General features: G+C 40.8%; 1 protein-coding gene across 1 annotated transcript; it reads left to right on the top strand.

Moving 5' to 3' along the window:
* The first annotated feature begins 19868 nt into the window (after positions 1-19868).
* On the top strand, positions 19869-20813 carry OR9G4 (olfactory receptor family 9 subfamily G member 4). The gene has a single exon (XM_069470011.1). It carries the CDS (start codon positions 19869-19871, stop codon positions 20811-20813), a length of 945 nt encoding a protein of 314 aa, XP_069326112.1.
* Positions 20814-21384: the final 571 nt, after the last annotated feature.

The following is a 21384-nucleotide window of genomic DNA, read 5'->3' as shown; positions in this document are numbered from 1 at the left end:
ATATTAATAGAGTCACTGTTGGTGACAATAGCATTTCTTCTTCCAGCAGCAGCTGTGACCTTTAAGAGTTAAGCATCACCGTGGGGACCCTCCTAAAGGGCTGGGCCCTCTGCTTTTCAGCAACCAGAGCCACTTGCCAGTGATGGCCATGCTGGGGCTTGTGGAAGAACATGATGAATAGGCGAAAAGGACATTACAAATGTCAGCGAAGGCCCCCAGATGGTTTTCTTGGGAGCTTTCTGGATTCATAACAAGCTTTACTTCCCAACTGACTTAGGACATTTGAATAGACTTGAATAGACTTTGTTCCTCTTCTCATAGTTCAATCTTATTAATATAAAATATGCATTTATCTGAATTGATAGGCCAGCAAGTAGAATCACGAAGGTGCTAAAGATATAAAAATACTAAAACATATTTTATCACAACTTCCTAGGACTATATTTTAAAGGAAAAAAACTTCTCTGAAATTCGGATATCTATTCAATTTCTTGGAAAAGAGTCAAGTTCATTGCAATCACCAAATTCTGACCTTAATTCTCTAGAGCAGCATATTCCTAAACAATAGTGGATTGTTGAAGAATAACAAAGGCCAAAAAGTGGTCTGTGGTGTGAGGGACAGATATATAGAGCAGGAAGAAACAAGGTCCTTCCAAAAAAATGTAAGAGTCTATAATAAAAGGCATTTTTGATTGGTTACTCTGTTAGTTATCTATTGCTGTATAATAAATGACCCAAAACTTAATGGCTTCAAATAAGGAACATTCATTATTTTTCTGTGGGTTAAGAATCCAAATGTGGCTTAGCCGAGTGCTGCTGGCTCAGCGTCTGTCACGGGCTGCCCTCTGGGTGTTAGCCAGGGCTGTGGACGCATTGGAAGAGCCTGCTGGAGGCAGATCCTCTTTTAAGCTCACTCACGTGGCTCTTGGGCTCTTGGTAGGATTTTAAAAAAATTGTTCGTTGTAAACATCACTTCCTAGCCACATGGGGATAGGGTAACTCCCACAAGGCAACTGACAACATGGCAGCTGGCTTCCCTTGTGGGTATGGGGGGGAGAGAGAAAAAGAGTGGAAGTCAGAGTCTTTTTGTATCTTAATCTTATTTATCTTGAGAGTGACATCCCATTGCTTTTCAGTATTCATGATAAGGGAGTCACTAAATGCTTCCCACACACAAGGGGCCGTAGAGCTGGCATTACACAGGCCATGCGCACCCGGAGGCAGGGATCTCTGGAGACCCTCTCAGAGGTTGCCTACCAGAGGTACAGAAAGAAATAGAAAAATCCCTGTTGAGCTTGGACATTAGCATAGTGTTTTATCATTTGGGAAGGTATTAACCAGGCCCACTTCTCAAAAAGGTCCAGAATGAGGCTTAGAGTCACAGGGTACCCAAGACCCTCCGTGGCGAATGTGCAGAGTTTGAGTGTAGACTTCCTTCAGCTGTGTATTAACACTTTCTGATCATTGTAGTGGAGATAGAGGGGGGCACTGCGGGAGCTCAGAGGTGACCCGAATCTTTTCCAGCAGAGATGTCAGGAAAGACTCCCTAGAGGGGACATTTGAAATGGGATTTGACAGAGAGGATGGTAGAGAGACCAGAGCAGGGAGGGGAGGAAAGGACATTTCACAAGGAGGGACAGTGTGGACAGAAGCCCAGAGGTGGGGACGGCCAGAGCATGTCTTGAGGAGGCCACGCTGAAGGTCAACCCTGAAGGTCAAAGAGATATTGTAAAAGTGACTTGGGATGAGGGTTCCTGCCACATCTCCTCCACGATTTCTTCATGCTCCCTCTAAGTCACACCTGACAATGTGTCATTGTGGAAGCAGGACCTGGTAATTGTGCACAGTTCGGTGTTCCCATGCTTGCCTCAGGCAAATGGCTTTAGGGCCAACTCTGAGCTCCTATGTTAAAGAGGAATTTCAAACACTCATACAAAAGAATTTTTAATATATTCATTGCCTGATACATTATATGACCACTAAAGTCTGAAAGGTTGGCTTCTTTAAGTCTGTTTTTTTTTCTAATTATTCTAGCACTCACTATATTTGAAAGCATCCAAGTCCCTGAGATGTTTTTGGAGAGGCCTCATGGCCTACCTGATGGAAAAAAAGTACCTAAATTTCAATTGTTCTAATAAATCTGAGGTGTTAAAGTATGAATTCCAGAAGGCTTCTGTGAAAATGGAAATAAGCATCCCAGGATGAAAGTCCCTTTATCACTCAGTTGGGAGAGGCCAGGACATTCAATGGCTGATTGGTGTCAGGGGCTGGAGCAGAAGCCAGAGAAGGTAGGACTGGCTGAGGCACCACGGTGTGAAGGGTGCTTGGTTATCAGGGGCCCAAGGGAGAGGCAGGAGGATGCCAACAGCAGAGGCCAGAACAAGAATCCTACAAGGTCAGAGCTGGAAGAGCCTAAGAGTTTAAGACTACCACTTTTATTTTCTGGCAAGGAATCTCTACGGAGAACCGAGTATATGGCATGATAGGTCAGTGGTGGAGTTTGAGCTGGAACCCAGGGCCCGTGAAGACAAAATTGAGTGACCAGCCCAATTGGGTTATCAGCAGAATCAAGAGTCATGATTCAACCTACTCAGATACTCCCCCTCAGCCTCAGCCTCTCTCTGTACAAGCCCTTTTCCCCACACCTCTGCTTAGGCAATCTTGATCTACCTTACATTAAAACGATGGCCATAGGAATCTCTCTTTCCCCCAAATAAGTGGGCATCTAACATTTGTAGTTCAACATACAATCTCTCTCCTTCTGGTAACAGTGCCCTGAATTTCCCCTAGGAAACTCACTCTGCCCACTCGGCTTTGAGGTTGGGTAGGATTGGCCCCATCTCCAGATTTAGGGGCATGTGCAGATTGTCGCTGCCCTCTGCCATTGTTTCAGAGAGGGGCGCACAACCCAAGCAGAATCAATGAACCCTGAAGAGGTATTTTCTGGGACTTCTGGAAAGAAAGACTTTTTCTCCTCCACCTGGATTTGGCCGTGTGAGGCTTGGAGCTGCTTCAGCCATTTGCTAGCAGGAGGGGGACCATCCTGAGGCTGGGGATGACACATGCAGGAGGCTGGGCTGAGACGTGCAAAGAAACTCAGCCTGGACGTTATTATTCGAGCCTCTGGATCTAACTACGACTGAAGCCAGTTTCAATCCTTGGAGTGTTTGGCTACTTGAGCCAATAACCTAGAGTGATCCTGTTAAAACAGAAGCCGGATCATGTTACTTATCTGCTCAAAGCCCTGCAATAACTCCTCATAGGGTCTGAGAAAAACCAGTGCCCTTATCATGCCTTGCAGGGCTCTGCGTGCTCTGGCCTGCAGTGAACTCCCTCCCCACCCATGCCCATTCCCTCATTCCACTGTGGCCACATGGTGAATTCTCAGTGTTTCTAAAACAAGCAAGAAGTGCTCCTACCTTGGGTCATTTTCTTACTATTTCCTCTGCCTGAAACACTTTCCTCCTCCAGCTCCCTCACCTCCATCCAGTTTTTGCTCAAATGTCACGTTCTCAGTGACATTTACCCTGCAGTGAGGTTTAGTCTTGTGACCCACACCAGCTCCTCCCCCAAACTTCTGATTCCTCCTTACCCTTACCCTGCTTTTTGTTTTCTTTTTTTCTTTTTTCTCATTTTTTCTTTTTCTTTTTCTTTTCTTTTCTTTTTTTTTTTTTTTTAAATTGAGACAGAGTCTCACTCTGTTGCCCAGGCTAGAGTGCCGTGGTGTCAGCCTAGCTCACAGCAACCTCAAACTCCTGGGCTCAAGTGATCCTTCTGCCTCAGCCTCCCGAGTAGCTGGGACTACAGGCATGCACCACCATGCCTGGCTAGTTTTTTCTATATATGCTTTTAGTTGTTCAGCTAATTTCTTTCTATTTTTAGTAGAGACAGGGTCCTGCTCTTGCTCAGGCTGGTCTCGAATTCCTGACCTTGAGCGATCCACCCATCTCGGCCTCCCAGAGTGCTAGTATTACAGGTGTGAGCCACCGCACCCGGCCTGTTTTCTTTTTTTAATATAGCACAGACACCTTAAACAGACTATATGTTTTATTTGTTTATTGCCTTTCACGTTTATAGCTGCCTTTCTCTGCTAGATTATAACTTCCAAAGGGCAGGAATTTTTGTCTGTTTGGTTCCTTGCGTCTTCCAAGTACCTAGAACAGTGCCTGGTGCTTAATTATTTGTTGAATGAATGAATGAATGATTAGGACTGACGGCTAAGACGCTGTATCAGTCAGGGTTTCTCCAGAGAAACAGAACCAATAAGATACATGCAGAAACACAGAAAGAGAATTATTGTGAGGGATTATGGTTCATGGGATTATGGAGGCTAGGAAGTCCTGTGATCTTTCATCTGCCAACTGGAGGCTCAGGAACCTGGTGTAGTTTCAGTCCAAACCAGAAGACTCAAGAACCAGGAGCACCTGTGACCAAGCTCAGGAGAAGAAAGATGGCCCAGCTCGAGAAGAGAGACGGAATTCACCCTTCCTCTGCCTTTTTATTCTATTTATGTCCTTAATGGATGGTGTGATATCCACACTCCCTGCTGAGTGGGGGTCATCTTCTTTGCTCAGGCCACCAATTCAAATGCTAACTTCCTCTGGAAACACCATCACAGTCACACCCAGAAATAATGTTTTATCTGATATATGAGCATCCCTTAGCAGAGGCAAAGTAATACAGAAAATTAACCGTTACAGAGACAGTGGAAGTACACAGCACCTCACAGAGCTGCTGACAGCTCCTCTGAGATCTCATTGGTCCAGGTGGGACCTCACAGGTGCTAAAGGGCTGCTCCTTGCTCAGATCTGCATCTGCTTCCCTCTTGAGCCAAAGAGATCCCTATCTAAGGGAATAGTCCAAGCACTGCTAGCCTCAGCTGACTGCGATTGCCAGAGAGAGGACAGATTGGTTCTTTTCCTACCCCACCTAAGGGAAGCTTTATTTCCTCTCTTTTTAGGTGTTTGACAAGAGGGTTTTCCATTCCCTCCTGGAGAAACCCTACCAGTCACCCCCGAGTGTTGCTGATTTTCGAGGCTCCAAGAAAATAATCACAGTGGCCCAAACCACACATTTCTCAAATTGGGGATTGTTAATTTTAAAGGAGACCACAGGTGGGAGGCTGAAAATCGAGAGCAGATTGTGTTGTGCCAAATCCAGTTCCTTAGCTGAATCTGCCTCCTTCGCGAGAGGGTAAAGGAAAACAAAAACGCTCAGGCTGCCAATGCGTCTTGAGAAAATTCCTGGAAAAAACACACATATATATACATCTTTCAGTAGCAAAATAATTTATAGTCATGCAGTTGGAGGGAAAAAAACTTTCTGTAAGGAAACATATTTGTGAACACAATTCTGCTAAATATATAGCTGGTTTACTTTATATAAACAGCTTCGTTAACATCTCTATGGATTCAGATGTAGACTCAACTACTACGGCAAAGCCCCACCTGAACAGTGGCTCAAAGAACATAGAAAGTTACTCCTGTCTCTGATCACAGGCAGTCAAGGGTCCACTGTGTTGGTGAAGGATCCTTCTACCTTGTTTTGCCATCCTCACGCCTGACTTTAGTCTTGCAGGCTAAGATGGCTCTCCACGCTATACTAGTTTCATGGCGCGTTTGACAATATTTTATCAAAGAATCCTCTCCACAATCATTTTCGATAGGTTATTACAGTCCCCATGTTACAGATGAGGACTTGAAAGTCCTGTGAGATTTAGAGTAGGGACTGGTTGAAAAGAAGTCCAAACCCAGATTTGAGCCTGGAGTCTGTTCCCCAGTGTAGACAGTGGTTTAGCTGCATTAGTCAGACTGGCTATGGATCTGCCTCTATAATTTTTTATAAAAACACAGACCCCAGCAACTGCTATGTCTGGCTCGGTTGGAGAATTTCACAAGTTAAAAGGAAAGATATAAATGTTCTCCTAATGAGTTAATCATTAGACACTCAGCTGCTGCTGACAGAAGGCTTGGGGTCCTCTTTAAAACGGGTTCACTTTAGCCTTTTGAATCTCTTCTCCTGGCAACCAAGAGTCTTCCTAATGGATACTTCCAGGAATTAAATTCTGACTTCCTTTTACCTTCCTTACAAAAGGCCTTTTATGCCCTATTTTTTTTTTTAAGGCTTTTTTTTTTTTTTATTTCATCTTATTGTTATGGGGGATACAGAATTGCAGGTTACATATGTTGCTCCTGTACCGCCTTTCCCCCCAAGTCAGAGCTCCAGGCGTGTCTGTTCCCCAGATAGTGCGCGTTGCACCCATCATGTAGGTATATATCCCTCCCTTCCCCACCCCCCCTTCCCGAGTCAGCACCTTCAAGCATTACCATTCCCCAAACGGTGCGCAATGCACTCATTGTGTAGGCATACCCCCATCCCCTCCCTCACCCCCCACCTCAGTCTGATATCCGATTGGTGTCGTTCCTAGATGTGTATTTAGGTGATGTTCAGGGAAACCAATTTTCTGGTGAGTACATGTGATGCTTGTTTTTCCATTCTTGGGATACTTCACTTAATATAATGGGTTCCAACTCTCTCCAGGAGAACCATAGAGATGTCGTATCTTCATTATTCCTTATAGCTGAGTAATATTCCATGGTATACATATACCACAGCTTACTAATCCAATCATGTATTGATGGGCATTTGGGTTGTTTCCACATCTTTGCGATTGTGAATTGTGCTGCTATAAACATTCGGGTACATGTGTCTTTGTTACAGAATGACCTTTTTTCCTTTGGGTATATGCCCAGTAATGGGATTGCTGGGTCAAATGGCAGGTCTACTTGAATCTGTTTAAGATACCTCCATAATGCTTTCCACAGGGGTTGCACTAGTTTGCAGTCCCACCAGCAGTGTATGAGTGTTCCTGTCTCTCCGCACCCACGCCAACATGTGTTGTTTTGGGTTTTTTTGATAAAGGCCATTCTCACTGGGGTTAAGTGATATCTCATTGTGGTTTTGATTTGCATTTCTCTGATGATTAGGGATGTTGAACATTTTTTCATATGTTTGTTAGCCATTCTTATATCTTCTTTCGAGAAGTTTCTATTCATGTCATTTGCCCACTTTTTGATAGGGTTGCTTGATTTTTTCTTGCTGATTTTCCTGAGTTCTAAATAGATTCTTGTTATCAGTCCTTTATCTGATGTGTAGTATGCAAAAATTTTTTCCCATTCTGTAGGTGGTCTGTTTATTCTCGTGACTGTTTCTTTGTATGTCCTATTTTTGAATATCCCTTTTGTTACACTGCTTTTGGCATCTTCAGCTATGTTCTGGACTGTTTAAGCCAGTAATGCCAGATTGTAAGCTCCCCAGAGGAAGAAGTCACATCTATCTTGCTCAATTTTATGTCCTCACTAGCCCAGGGTCTGGCACAGAACATTCATCCCAAAAATATTTGTTGAAGAAATTAATTTTTGAAAATTGAGTAGGGAATGTCAAGTAAGATTTCTGTAACATAATTATAAACACTAGACTTGAAAGAGAATATTGAGAAACAGAGATGCAATGGGATATAGTGGAAAGAAAACAAAATAAAAACCAACAACAACACCATATAAACCTGAATGCCCATCTTAGCTTGTGATTCCCTGGCTGAGGGATCTTGGCAAGGCCATTTGACCACTCTGAGTACCATTTTACTTATCTGTAAAAGGGGCCAGAATGGATTCATAGAGTTTCTGTGAGGGTCAGATAGGATAATGTATATAAAAGCACTTTTCATGTTTTTGGGCATTCAACATATCTCTGGTGCAGAAATTGAGGAAAGAAAATAGTTATTCTAATGTGAGTTGAAGGAGAGTCATATGATTTGGAAACTAGCCAAGTAGAGCGTCCTTCATCAATCACTTGGTTCTCGTTTATTGGGAGATCTTGAGGTTGTACTTTGCCACTCACGAGTTGATGTAAGAGCATGCATCTCTGAAACTCTCCCCTGTTTTGTTGGGCTGGCCACAGTGTCCCTCTACTGATGACTGGCGTTGTAGGAGGCAATGGTGGTAGGGAGGTAAGGTCACAGTATACTCTGGACTTCCTGACTGCAGGATCCTGGTGTAAAGGGGCATGCAGAGCAAGCGCAGAGTTGGGGTCTGTGGCCCCCAGGGCTGCTGGCTGCTGACAAATGTGAAATAGATACGGTTAAAGTAGCTACTTGGGTTCCTCTGAGCCAGAGCATGATCTTCTTTCACCATCCACTTAACTCTTGGGAAACAGGTGGCTGTAGGACACCCGAGCTCATGAAAGACAGCTAGGACCATGCTTTGTGGCTTATAAGGAGTTTCTGGAACTATCTGGGGAGAAGGGATCCTAGAAAAAAAGAAAGATCATGAGTCCTGTTTCTGAAGTCCTAAATTTAATCCTGAGAAAGCAATTCTCAAGGTCTGAAGACTAAATGGGAGAGCCATAAAAGGTTTTTGTAACTCAGAAAGGGCAGAGGACATGATGGATAATTCTGGGGCTTCATATAATCTTGGAATTCTGTGTCACAGAGATAGGAATGGGGTGCAGTGTCGTTGAGTAGATAAGATCACAAGCTTTGGAGTCTAACATGCCTAGATTCAAATATAGGCTTCACCTCTCACTCCCAGTGCAATCCTAGGTGTCTCTGAAGCTCAGTTTTCTCATCTGTAAAATGGGGATAAATGTTAGCTTTTGGTTATTGAATAACTACTATATGTCAGAGTCCGTGCTAAGCTCTTTACGTATATATCAAATTTAATTGAAAGCATCAACCTCATATAGTGGTTGTGAAGATGAACTAATATGCTTGTAAAGTACCTATTCCAGGCACATAGTAAATGCTTAATAAATGTTTGCCAAAATTATCACCATTATTGGCTGTTATTATGAAATTTTGGATTTCAGGTTTTGTGTCATTGGAGGCTATGGCTTCACTTGAAACTGAGGTTTTTACAACAACCAGTCTCTCTTGCCTATTTATAACCTTCCTTATATTTGAGTCATAGCCCTGAGAATTTATGGGAACTCAGTTCTCTCTGGTGCTTCAGCCCTGACTCATTAACCAGAGCACACTACTTTCTGAAGGGTGTGAGAGGCATCCGGGCCAGGAGAAAATGCAATCCAATAACTGGAATGTCGCAATAGCTCTAAATCACCACCTAAGACTCCACCAAGAGAGGAAGAGGGAATAAAGGATTGATCTGGGTTTGCCTTAGGTTTAGATGTTTATAAGATTCTTAAGAGTTCCGAACAGCTGAAAAATGTTTACTATAGATAGTGTTATGGATTAAATTGGATTATGTTAACATACGGGTTATGTTAAATTCCTAGCTCTCAGTACCTCAGAATATGGCCTTATTTGGCGGGAAGGTCTTTACCAAGTTAATCAAGCTAAGTAAGGTAAGTAAGGTAATTAAGGTGAACCTTAATCCAATATGACTGATGTTGCTATAAAAAGGGAAATTTGAAGATTAACATGTATATAGAGAAAACACCACGTGAACATGAAGATGAACATCTTTAAGCCAAGGAGAGAGGCCCGAAACAAATTCTCTCCTCACAGCCCTCAGAGAGAGCTTACCCTGCCAACACCTTGATTTCAGACTTCTAGTCTCCACAACTGTGAGATAATAAATTTCTTTGGTTTAAGCCACCTGTTTTGGGTGCTTCGTGAAGGCAGCCCTAGCAAACTAATAAAGATGGTAACATTTTGGCAATTTTCAGCCCATAGCTGTTATCCTGACAGGGTTGGTGTGGTCAGGGATGGGTGATGGGTAGACATGACTGATTGTTCCTGGAACTGAAGTTCCAAATCTGGAATTCACTTCCACTCTTTGGGTAAACATGAGCTGAGATTCCAGAAAATGTTTACAAAGCTCCACTTCCCTTGGGCCGGAGAGAACATTGACTCATATTAATGTTAGTAAATAATAACATTAATAAATGTTTTCAAGGACTAGGAATTCATCAGAACAGGTAAATTGTGTGAAATGGCCAGCCCGAGTTATCAGAGACTGTTTTTTTCTCCCTAATTTATTTTTGAATTAATAGATAAAATTATATGTATTTATCATGTACAAGGTGATGTTGTGAAGTATATAAACACTGTAGAATGCTTAAATCTAGTTAATCAACTTATGTATTACCTCACATAATTATCATTTTGTGGGGAGAACACTTATCCACTCTCTCAGCATTTTTCAAGAATACAATATGTCAAGAGCTCTATAGGCACAATAGAGCTCTTGAAATTTTCCTCCTATCTAACGGTAAGTTTATATCCTTTGACCAACCTCTCTTCAACTCCCTGCCCTCTAACCGCTCTAGTGTCTGGTAACCACTGTTCCACCCTCTATTTCTATGAGATGGACTTTTTTATTTATTTATTTATTTATTATTATTTTTTTTTTTGAGACAGAGTCTCACTCTGTTGCCCAGGCTAGAGTGAGTGCCGTGGCGTCAGCCTAGCTCACAGCAACCTCAAACTCCTGAGCTCAAGCGATCCTCCTGTCTCAGCCTCCCGAGTAGCTGGGACTACAGGCATGCGCCACCATGCCCGGCTAATTTTTTCTATATATATTTTTAGCTGTCCATATAATTTCTTTCTAGAGATGGACTTTTTTAGATTCCATGGTGGGATCACACGGTGTTTGTTTTTCTGTGCCTGGCTTATTTTACCTGACATAATGAAACGATCATATGGTTTTTGTTCTTCATTCTGTTAATGTGATGCATCATGTTTATCAATTTGCATATGTTGAGCCATCCCATTTATCCCTGAGATGAATCCCACTTGATTATGATGAATGATCTTTTTAATGTGCTGTTGAATTTGGTTTGGTAGTATTTTCTTGAGGATTTTTGTATCTATATTCATCAGGAATATTGGCTTGTGGTTTTCTTTTTTTGTTGTGTCCTTGTCTGGTTTTGGTATCAGGGTAATGCTGATTTTGTAGAATGAGTTTGGAAGTATTCCCTTTTCTTCAATAATTTGGAAAAGTTTGAGAAGAATTGGTATTAGTTCTTCAAATGTTTGGTAGAACTCAGCAGTGATACCATCTGGGCCTGGGCTTTTTTTTTGGGGGGGGGTGCTATTTATTACTGATTCAATCTCCTTACTCATTATGGGTCCATTCAGATTTTCTGTTTCTTCATCATTCAACCTTGGTAGGTTGCATATGTCAAGTAATTTTTACATTTCTTATAGGTTATCTAATTTGTTGGCATATAATTGTTCATAGCAGTTTCTTATTGCCCTTTGTATTTACATGGTATCAATTGTAATGCCCTCTTTTTTATTTCTAATTTTGTTTATTTGAGTCTTCTCTATTTTTTGCATATATAATTATATATAGTGTAAAAACCGATATATTAGTGCAAATGTATATACACATATATATGCATACATATATATTTACATTTGATACATATATACTAGTGTATATACACATGCATAAATATACATACATGGTTAAGACAACATTCATCATTAATGACAGTATATATAAATGCGTGTTTCTAGTAGACTTTTTTTTTTTTTTTTACTTTTTCTAGTTTATTTCTCTGGCTAGAATTCTCTGTATAATATTGAGTAAAAGTGGTATGAGTAGACTTTTTTGCCTTGTTTCTGATCTTAAGGGGAAAGTACATCAGCATGTAATTAGCTCTCATTTATTTTATGCCCTTCATCAGGTTGAGGAAGTTCCCTTTTATGCCCAACTTGCCGAAATCTAAGAGTGCGTATTTTTAAAATTTCCAAATATTAAGGGGTACAAATGTTTTAGGTTACATGGATTGCTTTTGTAATGCTTGAATCCTGGTTATAAGGGGAAACTGAGTCACTTCTCTACCCCCCCCCAAACAAAGAGCTCACTTTTCTGCCTCTGTTTCTAGACTGCTCTTTCCTGTGCTGTACAGCTCCCAGTATTTCCTTCTTGGTGTTCTCATTCAGAATTCGGTAAGTCTCCAGGGCTTTGCAAATGGTCACACACTAGAAACAAAGTTGACAGCTCTGTGGTTAAAACTCCGGCACTGGCCTGTCACTCTCGGAAAGGTGCCTGGGAAGGACCTCTTCATAGCCACCTCTTCCCGGACTTCGCCTAGTCCCAGGGTGCCTGGCTTTGGGAAAGCTCCTCTCTAGATTTCAGTCTAGACCAGGACTCAGCGTTGCCCGCCTTCTAGCTAGCACCCTAAATTGTGTTTCAGGTCTGACTCAGAACTTGAGACGCTCAGTGTCTGGTAAGCACCTCACAGGTCGTCTAGTGGGGGACGCCCCACTCAGACTCTCAGTGTTAGCGTCTCAGTGTATGACCATCCCTAAAGTCCTTCCCCTTTTCTTTCTCCTAGTTGCCGTCATGGACAACATTGCATTAAATAAAATTTAGCCCAAGAATGGATCTCTTAATCATACTATAACTTGACTTTAATATCCACTGACTCAGCGAGAAATCTGAAATATTTTACACTCAGGCTTTCTTTAAACTTGCTAGAGATGCTTGATCTTCACTCTGCCTGCCACATGTTACCTTTTACTCCTGCATCTCTCACTGTCTTCACTTTCCAGGTAAGGTTTCTCTATTGGCTCCCCTGTTTCCCTTCCTTCTTCCACTTCTCTGTCTCCACCACTCTTGCTCAGCCACATTCACTCAGGCCTGCTCTTCCAAACGTCCTCCCCACCTGCACACCAGCTCCCTGTCTGGGACGCTGTGGGGTCACAAGGCATTGGAAATTGCTCAGAGCTAACACAAAAATCCAGCCCTTTTTCCTTTCGCAACTATCTAAAACTTTTCACCTCTTTACTATTTAGATCTCGACACCAGTGAGGGAACAACCATCTTAGCAATGCACTGCATAGCCCAATCAGGCCCCGATATTTGGCATAAACTTCAAAAACTTGAAAAGGGGTCTCACACTCCACAGGCAGAGCTTTTAGACCTGGTCTTCAAAGTCTTTACTAACCCAGATGAGAAAAGGAGGAAGGAGGAACGAAAGAGAAACCAACAAAGGGTCTTAGAACAGAATAAAGCTTTTCAAATGGTGGCTACCACTGTGGGAAAATATTTTCAGAGACAAAGATACCCTCGAGGCTTAGAGAAGAAGACATCAGGACCACACCCTGCTCTGGGAACTACGCCCTGTTTTAACTACAATCAATTAGGACATTAGAGTAAGGAGCGCTCCAAAAGTGGGCTCCACTGAGATTGTGCCCTAACCGTAAAAAGGAAGGGCCCCTGGAGGAGCGAATGCCCCGTTCCTGAAATGGGAAATCGCACTCGTCTCCTGGACCCTGTGGACCCCCTGAGCCAACTCCCTCCATGCCCGTGGATTTTCTGGAACTGCTTCAGGCTGACTGATGCTCCCCAGCTTCGGACCCAGCTCCACTTCGCAACGTCCAAATGGCCGAGCCTAGGGTAACTCTGTCACAGGTGAGCAAACTGATCTTAGTTAATACCAGAGCCACTCACTCTACTCTTCCTGAATTTTGGGGACCTCTATTTCCCTCCCTTATCTGCACTGTCAGAATGAAAGGTAAAACACAAACCCCCTGTATATTCCACAACTTCTTTGTTCGCTGGGAGATCGAGTCTTTTCTCATTCCCTTTAATACTTTCCCATTGCCCTGCCCCTTGCTAGGAAAAGGTCTTATAGTGAAGTTAGACCACTAACTCCGTGGACACCACAGGATTCCTTTCTCAGGCTCTTAAAAAAGACGTAACATATTCACTGACTCTAAATGTGCGTGTGTACACACCGGAAATCCTCTGCCATTTGGACTTTTATGCCATCTGGACCTAAAACAGGTCATTTACAGTATTGGTTGACTTAAGATTCTTAAAAACTCCTCTAACATAGTGTTCTCAGACTGATGTTTGAAGCCTCTTAAATTTCTGTTCCTGTACACACGTTTAAGGTAATGGACAAAATACATCAAAAATTCAGAACTCAAAGAGTCAATCTGCCACTATGGAGTTAAGATGCAGAGTTTATTAAACTATCTGTCTCTATTTTCTCTTTTGCCTGCTAAAGTTACAGTTGCTAAGTTACTGGTATGAAGATAATACTCTCTAACTCAAGGTAACCTAAAGCAGCCAGTTCTGGCAGCAGTGTGGATGTTAAAACTTATTTAAACTGAAGGACAACAAAGGTAAATAGAGCCCTTGTGTTTTCCATCTAACGTTATTTCTGTCCTGCCTCTACTCTCACTTTTTTAAGACTGTCCGTTTTCAACTCGTCTCCCTTTGAAACTCACGTGAACTCTCCCAGATAAAAAACATGCTTCACCCCTGTCCAGCAGGAAACAAATACAAAAGAAAATGAAGCTTTCATTCATATTCCCCAGCTTCTAAGTTCATTAAATCGAAATTTTGATTTTAACCTAAGCAGGGGGGAATAAAAAGTGGTCATACTAATAACCTATCTAATAGAGAAAAATCAAGTCACAACACAACTACCTCCTTTGTTTTGTTTAATTAAACACCTGTGGGCTAACTTATTATCTCTAAGGGTTGTTTTTCAGCCTTGAAGAGCCCCAAGTGGAGCTCCCTACTTCAACTCTCTGCCTCAGTTCCTGCCAAAAAACAGATTCCAATGACTCAGATAAGCCAAAAAGAACACCTGCAACAACTCACCACTGCTTCTGACATCAGAATAACATGAACAATAAATAAACTTTTACTTCTGTGTATCCTAATCACTGTGTGAGAAATCTGCCCCCCCCCACTGTTTACAAACCTCACACCCTAGTAGTATACATACAAAGCAAAATAAATCATTACATCCAAAATATACCTGCACTCATGTTTATCCCAACATAATTCACAAATTTGAATATATGGAATCAACCTATGTGCCCATCAACCAATGAGTGGATAAAGAAAATATGGTATGTATGTATCACTATGTATATGTATATACATATATGTATATATGTATACACACACACACACACGCACACACCATGGAATACAAACCAACCATTAAAAAGAATGAAATAATGTATTTCGCAGCAACGTGGATGGAACTGGAGACCATTATCCTAAGTGAAGTGACTCAAGAACAGAAAAACAAGTGATGCATGTTCTTATAAGTGGGAGTTAAACTATGGCTACTCAAGGACACACAGAATGATACAACAGACATTGGAGACTCAAAACTGGGGAGGGGGTAAAAGATGAAAAATTACCCATGGAGCACAGTGTACACTATTAAGATGGGTACAAAAGCCCACACTTCACCACTATATAATATATTCATGTAATGAAATGCAATTTTTACCCCCTCATTCTGTTAAAAAAATAAATAAAAATACATATTGAATGCTTACTTTTTAAGAAACTATTTGGAAGCTGGGGAATATATTGTGGAAAATCTTACAAAACTGCCACTCATTCTTATAGGGTGGGTGGATACAATAAAAATTCAATGCTAAGTTGGAGTGACTGCTTTGAAGAAAAATAAAACCGAAGAAAAATAAAAGAGAAGAAAGTTAATGAGAGCTGGGGCAGGATCAGCCCCACTCTATTACAAAGGATAATTAGAGAAGGCCTCTTTGATGAGGAGATCTTGTAGCAGAAACCCGAATAACGTGAAGAAGTAAATTGTGCAGATATCTGGAAAGAAACTGTTTAAGCAGAAGAAAGAAAGACAGTGAAGATTCTGAGGAAGGATCCTTCTTTGCTAGTTTCAAGAAAAGAAGGTGGAGTGAGGGAAGGAGGAGAGTAGGAGATGCTAGGCTTTCCTGTTAATCCACTTCCTTGGGTTCTTTTGTCATTCAAACAAGTTAATTTTATCAAAGCACTTAGGAGTGTGTGCCACACACAGTAAACACCACTAGTGATAAGGTTAATGCCCTGTGGCAACTTTTACGTGAATAAACATCATGTCTTTTCTGAAATACCTTGCAGGACTCCTCAATATTTACAGAAAAAAATTCAAACTCCTTTGCCTAATGTTAAAATGAGTAAGAAGTTTAAACCCAAATATATGTTTTCAAACTTAACGTTTGAAAATTTCATACGGCCAATGTGGACTCTCTTTATCTCTCAAAGATGCTGTCCAGATTTATAGCTGTCCATTGCTGCATAAAAGCCCCCAGTCCACTTTATTTTTAATCCCCTATGTCTTAGCCTCCCTTTGAGCTTTACCACCTTCATGAGATTATTTACACACCCTTCTGGTTGCAGGGATCTCACCTACTTAGAACTCCCGCCCCAATGACTAGGTCCCTAGTGCTGCTGTGCACCCAGATTCCCCTCTATATAATCTCTCTGAAGCAGGGCTCTCTTTCAGAGTTCTCAAATATGCATTTCTAGAGAAATTCTAGAAAAATTATCTCTCTTTTTGGGACACACAGAGAGAGAGAGAGACAGAAAGTGAGAGAGTTTTTTTTTGTGTAATTACCATTAATCCAAAATCACCAAAATTGTTTTCTCAGAAAAAAACTTCACTATCTTCCCTGTGGACCTACTTGCCTGAGCGTGTGGTTCCTTGAGGGAGTTGGCACCAATTTACCGAAAAGCTGTTTAGAAAAATCTCTCCTGTGTGCTGTGCAGAATTGAGTCAATGAAGTCTTTTTAAAAATGCTATTGGCACAATTCACAATAGCAAAGATGTGGAAACAACCCAAATGCCCATCAATACATGATTGGATTAGTAAGCTGTGGTATATGTATACCATGGAATATTACTCAGCTATAAGGAATGATGAAGATACGACATCTCTGTGGTTCTCCTGGAGAGAGTTGGAACCCATTATATTAAGTGAAGTATCCCAAGAATGGAAAAACAAGCATCACATGTACTCACCAGAAAATTGGTTTCCCTGATCATCACCTAAATACAAATCTGGGAATGACACCAATTGGACATCAGACTGAGGTGGGGGGTGGGGGAGGGGATGGGGGTATGCCTACACGACGAGTGCATTCCACACCGTTTGGGGAGTGGTAACACTTGAAGGTGCTGACTCGGGAAAGGGGGGGTGGGGAAAAAAATATGAAACTATTGTTTTTAACTTGCACTGTTCACTTAATAATTTATCATGAATATTTCCCATATTATTTCATATCATTGTACAAGAAATAATGTATACATTATGAGGACATACTGTATCTAACAAGATATACTGTTAGACTCTTTGATTCTGTAAAACTAAATTGAAAAAATATATATATATAATAAAAAAAAAAAAATAAATAAATAAATAAATTAAAAAAAAAAATGCTATTGGAAGACTCAATTGTCAAGATGGTGTCACTCTATTATTTCTTGTTTGGACACCTGAAGAAGCTGAGAAGAAGGAAAATGTGTAGGGTAATTTATTTTCTTGTCAGAAACTGTAGGTTTTGTAATTCAGTTTGGCATAGGCAGGCAAAGAGTCTAGGGCTTGTTTCTTCAGATGGGTGAGTTGCGTGATGACTTACATTGTATTCCAGAGGCCAAGTGTGCAAAAAGGACTTTAGAAGCCTGGGAAAACATCATCTCTCAGGCCACTATGAAGAAGAACTTGGTGCAAATGGACTGTTTAGTTTTGTTTTTGGTTTCAGTGACCTAACTTAAAGGTACATTGTGGTTGAATTTTGCGTTTGCCATGGAGATAGTGAAATGTGCTGGAAGGTTTATGGGCTTGTAGAATGTGAGAATTAAGAGGCCTTGGCGTCTCTGAATCTTCATTACTTTGCTTTACTTGGTAGAACACAAACTTCTGGGTCAACTGAGTTGAACTCTTGCTTTGGTTATGCTCAAAGTCACATGCATGCCTAGTATTGTGTGTTTTTTCTTGATTACAATCTTTGGCTTGGGGAAGGCTGGGAAAAATAGAGCTTCGTAGCCTTTTCCACAACCAACAACCATTGTTTCACATAGGATTTCAGGTTTAATACCAATTATAAACATATAGCAATTGTCAATAGTGTAAGTACTTCACTATCTGTGTTCACAGAGGGGTTTATTTGAGGTCATCAATGCGTATATTCCAGTTTCAGCCTTCTAAAATTTTTCCATACTTAAATTTATTTTGACACTTACAATGCTGTTTCTATCTTCTTTGTGTAATACATAATAAAAATATAAATAAACGGAGATGAGTTTCTATGTTTAGAAAATATAGAATTCTTGAAGCATTTTAGTACTAAAGTAATAGTTTTTTCTTATTAATCTTAAATTATATCCCTCAAGGCCTTCTCTTTTCCAAGCTCCTTTGCCTCTGAGACAACAAAAGCCCAGCAGCTCTTCCCTTTACGAATTTGCAGGTAACTAAAACCCTTTTTAAACTTTTGACCAGAGGAGAATGCTCAGAGTAGTTTTTTAGTAATTCTGCCACACATAGCATGAATATTTTCATTTCATTTTGCTGTTGGAATCATTATGAATATTTCAAGATGCAAAATATATGCCTCCCTTCCTCAATTTTCCTTCTTTTCTGCTGTCTTCATTTTCCCTTCTTCTCCCTTCTCATTTGTTCTTTTGTGTTGCTGTTGATCTAAATTTTTATTTTGAAATAATTATAGATTCACAGGAAGCACAAAGAGGTCTGATGTATCCTTCATCCACTTTCCCCGATGGTTATGTCTCATGTAACTATGGTACAACATGTAAACCAGGAGATTGACAGTAATATGATGTTCATGTAGAGTTCCATATCATGTTATCACATGTGCAGATTTGTTTAGCCATCACTGCAATCAGAATACACAACTCTTCCATCACTACAAAGATCTCATTGTGCTACTCTTTTATAATCATGCCACCACCCTTTCTCCCACCATTCCTAATCCCCGGCAACCACTAACCTGTTCTCCATTTCTATAATATTGTCCCTTTGAGAATGTTATATACATGAAATTATGGAGTATGTGACATTTTGGGATTGGCTTTCTTCAATTTGGTATAATGTCCTTGAGATCTACCCAAGTTGCTGCCTGTGTTATGGTTTATTCCTCTTTGTCACTGAGTAGTATTCCATGGTGCCACCGTTTGTTTAATCATTCACCTATTTTAGGAACTTTTGATTCAAGTTTTTGACTATTATAAATAAAGCTACTATGAACAAGCTTGTATGGGTTTTTGCGTGAACATAAGCTTTCATTTCGCTGGGATAAGTGGCCAGGAGTGCCCCCTTTCTTTCTTGCAATATTTGTCTTTCTTTCCCAAGCACCTGGAAAACTGAATGGGTCACAGAACCTGCTCAATATTTGAGAAATTTTCCTCACTTTGATGGATATAAAACTTCAATGGAGAGTGAATGGATTAATGAGTATATACACCCATGGCGTGAGGTAATGCTGGCAGATCTGAGAAAGAGTCACAAACAAGATACTGTTGAGTTTTTGATTTCTATTCCAAAGTCAAGGTCTCTTTGTTTCAGCCTTCCCTCCCTTCTCATAGACAATTTAACTAACTGTTGTTATAGTATCTAAGTGAATTAGGGAGGAAGTTACAATCTTAACGGTGGTTTACAATTAACCTGGAGTGAGGATAGGTATCAGCCTGAATTCATCGAATTTACTTAATTCCTTTTTCTATGAAATGTTTCTCAAAACACCCTTGGTTCACAGACAGATGTCTTTAGAAAGGTAAGCTGGCACAGTTAAGAAGACTTGCCTTTGATGATCTCCAAAGTTCGGTTTTAGGTCTAAAATTTTGATTCTGTACAAAAATCCTCTTTTGACCAAGGAGGAAACTGAATTGCCCAGTTTGGTTTAGGGAACAACTCAGTATGACCCAGATGGTTACCAGAGAGTTAGCAGGACCACCGGAAGTAGAGCTCAAGACTTGGCTCTCAGTCTTTGCTACGTAACTTTAAAAAAGCATAAAAGTTAAATTCAGATGTGAAACTAAGTAGCCTTTAATTATGAATGTGTTGCATAGAAAAATTCTTTGTCTTTCTCGTAACAGATTGAATCAGAGAAATGGCTTACAGAAATCAAACTTTGGTCACTGAATTTTTTTTCGTGGGATTAACAAATCACTTCCAGTACCAGGTTGTACTCTTTCTGGTATTTCTCTTTGTGTATCTTGTCACCCTTCTGGGGAACTTGGGGATGATCACTCTCATTTGGATGGATTCCCGACTCCACAGCCCCATGTACTTTTTTCTCAGCCACTTGTCCTTTGTGGATGTCTGCTCCTCTTCTGTCACAGGTCCCAAGATGTTGACTGATATCTTCATGGACAAAAAAGTAATCTCTTTCTTTGGTTGTGCTGCCCAGTTATGTTTTTTTGGTCATTTTGTAGTAACTGAATGTTACCTTCTTGCTGCTATGGCATATGACCGGTATATGGCCATCTGTAAGCCCTTGCTGTACACACTCATTATGTCCCAGCAGGTCTGTGTGCAGCTGGTGGTGGGACCTTATGCCATGGGCCTTATTAGCACCTTGACCCATACGACTTTCACCTTCCGCCTACCCTATTGTGGTCCAAATAACATCAATCACTTCTTCTGTGACCTGCTTCCTGTTCTCTCCCTGGCATGTGCAGACACCTATGTCAATAAATTTTTGCTTTTCATTCTTGCTGGAGCCCTAGGAGTGCTCAGTGGTGTGATCATCTTGGTTTCCTACATTTACATTGTCACGGCCATCCTGAGGATCCACTCTGCTGATGGCAGGCGCAAAGCCTTTTCAACCTGCTCTTCCCACCTGACAGCTGTCTCCATCCTTTATGGAACACTCTTCTTTATCTATGTACGTCCAAGCTCTAGTTTCTCTCTGGACATCAACAAAGTGGTTTCCTTGTTCTACACAGCAGTGATCCCCATGTTGAACCCACTTATCTACAGCCTGAGAAATAAGGACGTCAAAGATTCATTCAGAAGGAAGATTGAAAGGAAGAAGTTTCTTAGAGGTAGGTGACCCAGGATAGCAATTGTACTACCGATTGAGAAATATCAGCATATAGAAGCAAGGACACTGCATTGGGTGATGGAAGACCTACATTTAAGTTGTAATTCACTCTTTATTACTGTGTGTCACTGGTAGGTCACATAAAGTCTTTAGGAGAAATTTTATCACTTTGATTTTCTCATCCAGCAGAAATGAGATTTGGAACGTTAAACAGAGATGGGTGGATTATTGAAACCCTGAGATTTAGAAAATATTCTCCAGTTTTGTAACTAAGAAATAAGAGGTTCTTTTAAAAATTCTGAATAAGTGGAAAAATTATAACCAGTGAAGTTAATAGTAGTACCTCAGTTTTGGATTATGGATTGCTGAGTTTCCTTAATTTCATGAGACTTTAGCCTTGAATCTTTTAAAATATAAACTATTACAATTCCTGTAGTCTCATGGCAGAATCTTCGGGGTTTTCTAGATATAAGATCATATTGTCAACCAAGAGCAACAGTTTGACTTCTTCTGCCCCCATTTGGATGCCCTTGATTTCCTTCTCTTGTCTGCTCTGGCTAGGACTTCCAGCACTATGTTG

This window comes from Eulemur rufifrons, chromosome 6 (genome assembly GCF_041146395.1).
Source record: "Eulemur rufifrons isolate Redbay chromosome 6, OSU_ERuf_1, whole genome shotgun sequence".
In the NCBI taxonomy this organism is placed as follows: domain Eukaryota; kingdom Metazoa; phylum Chordata; class Mammalia; order Primates; family Lemuridae; genus Eulemur; species Eulemur rufifrons.
The sequence above is the reverse complement of the archived record's forward strand: the minus strand, read 5'-3'. Positions and strand labels throughout refer to the sequence as shown.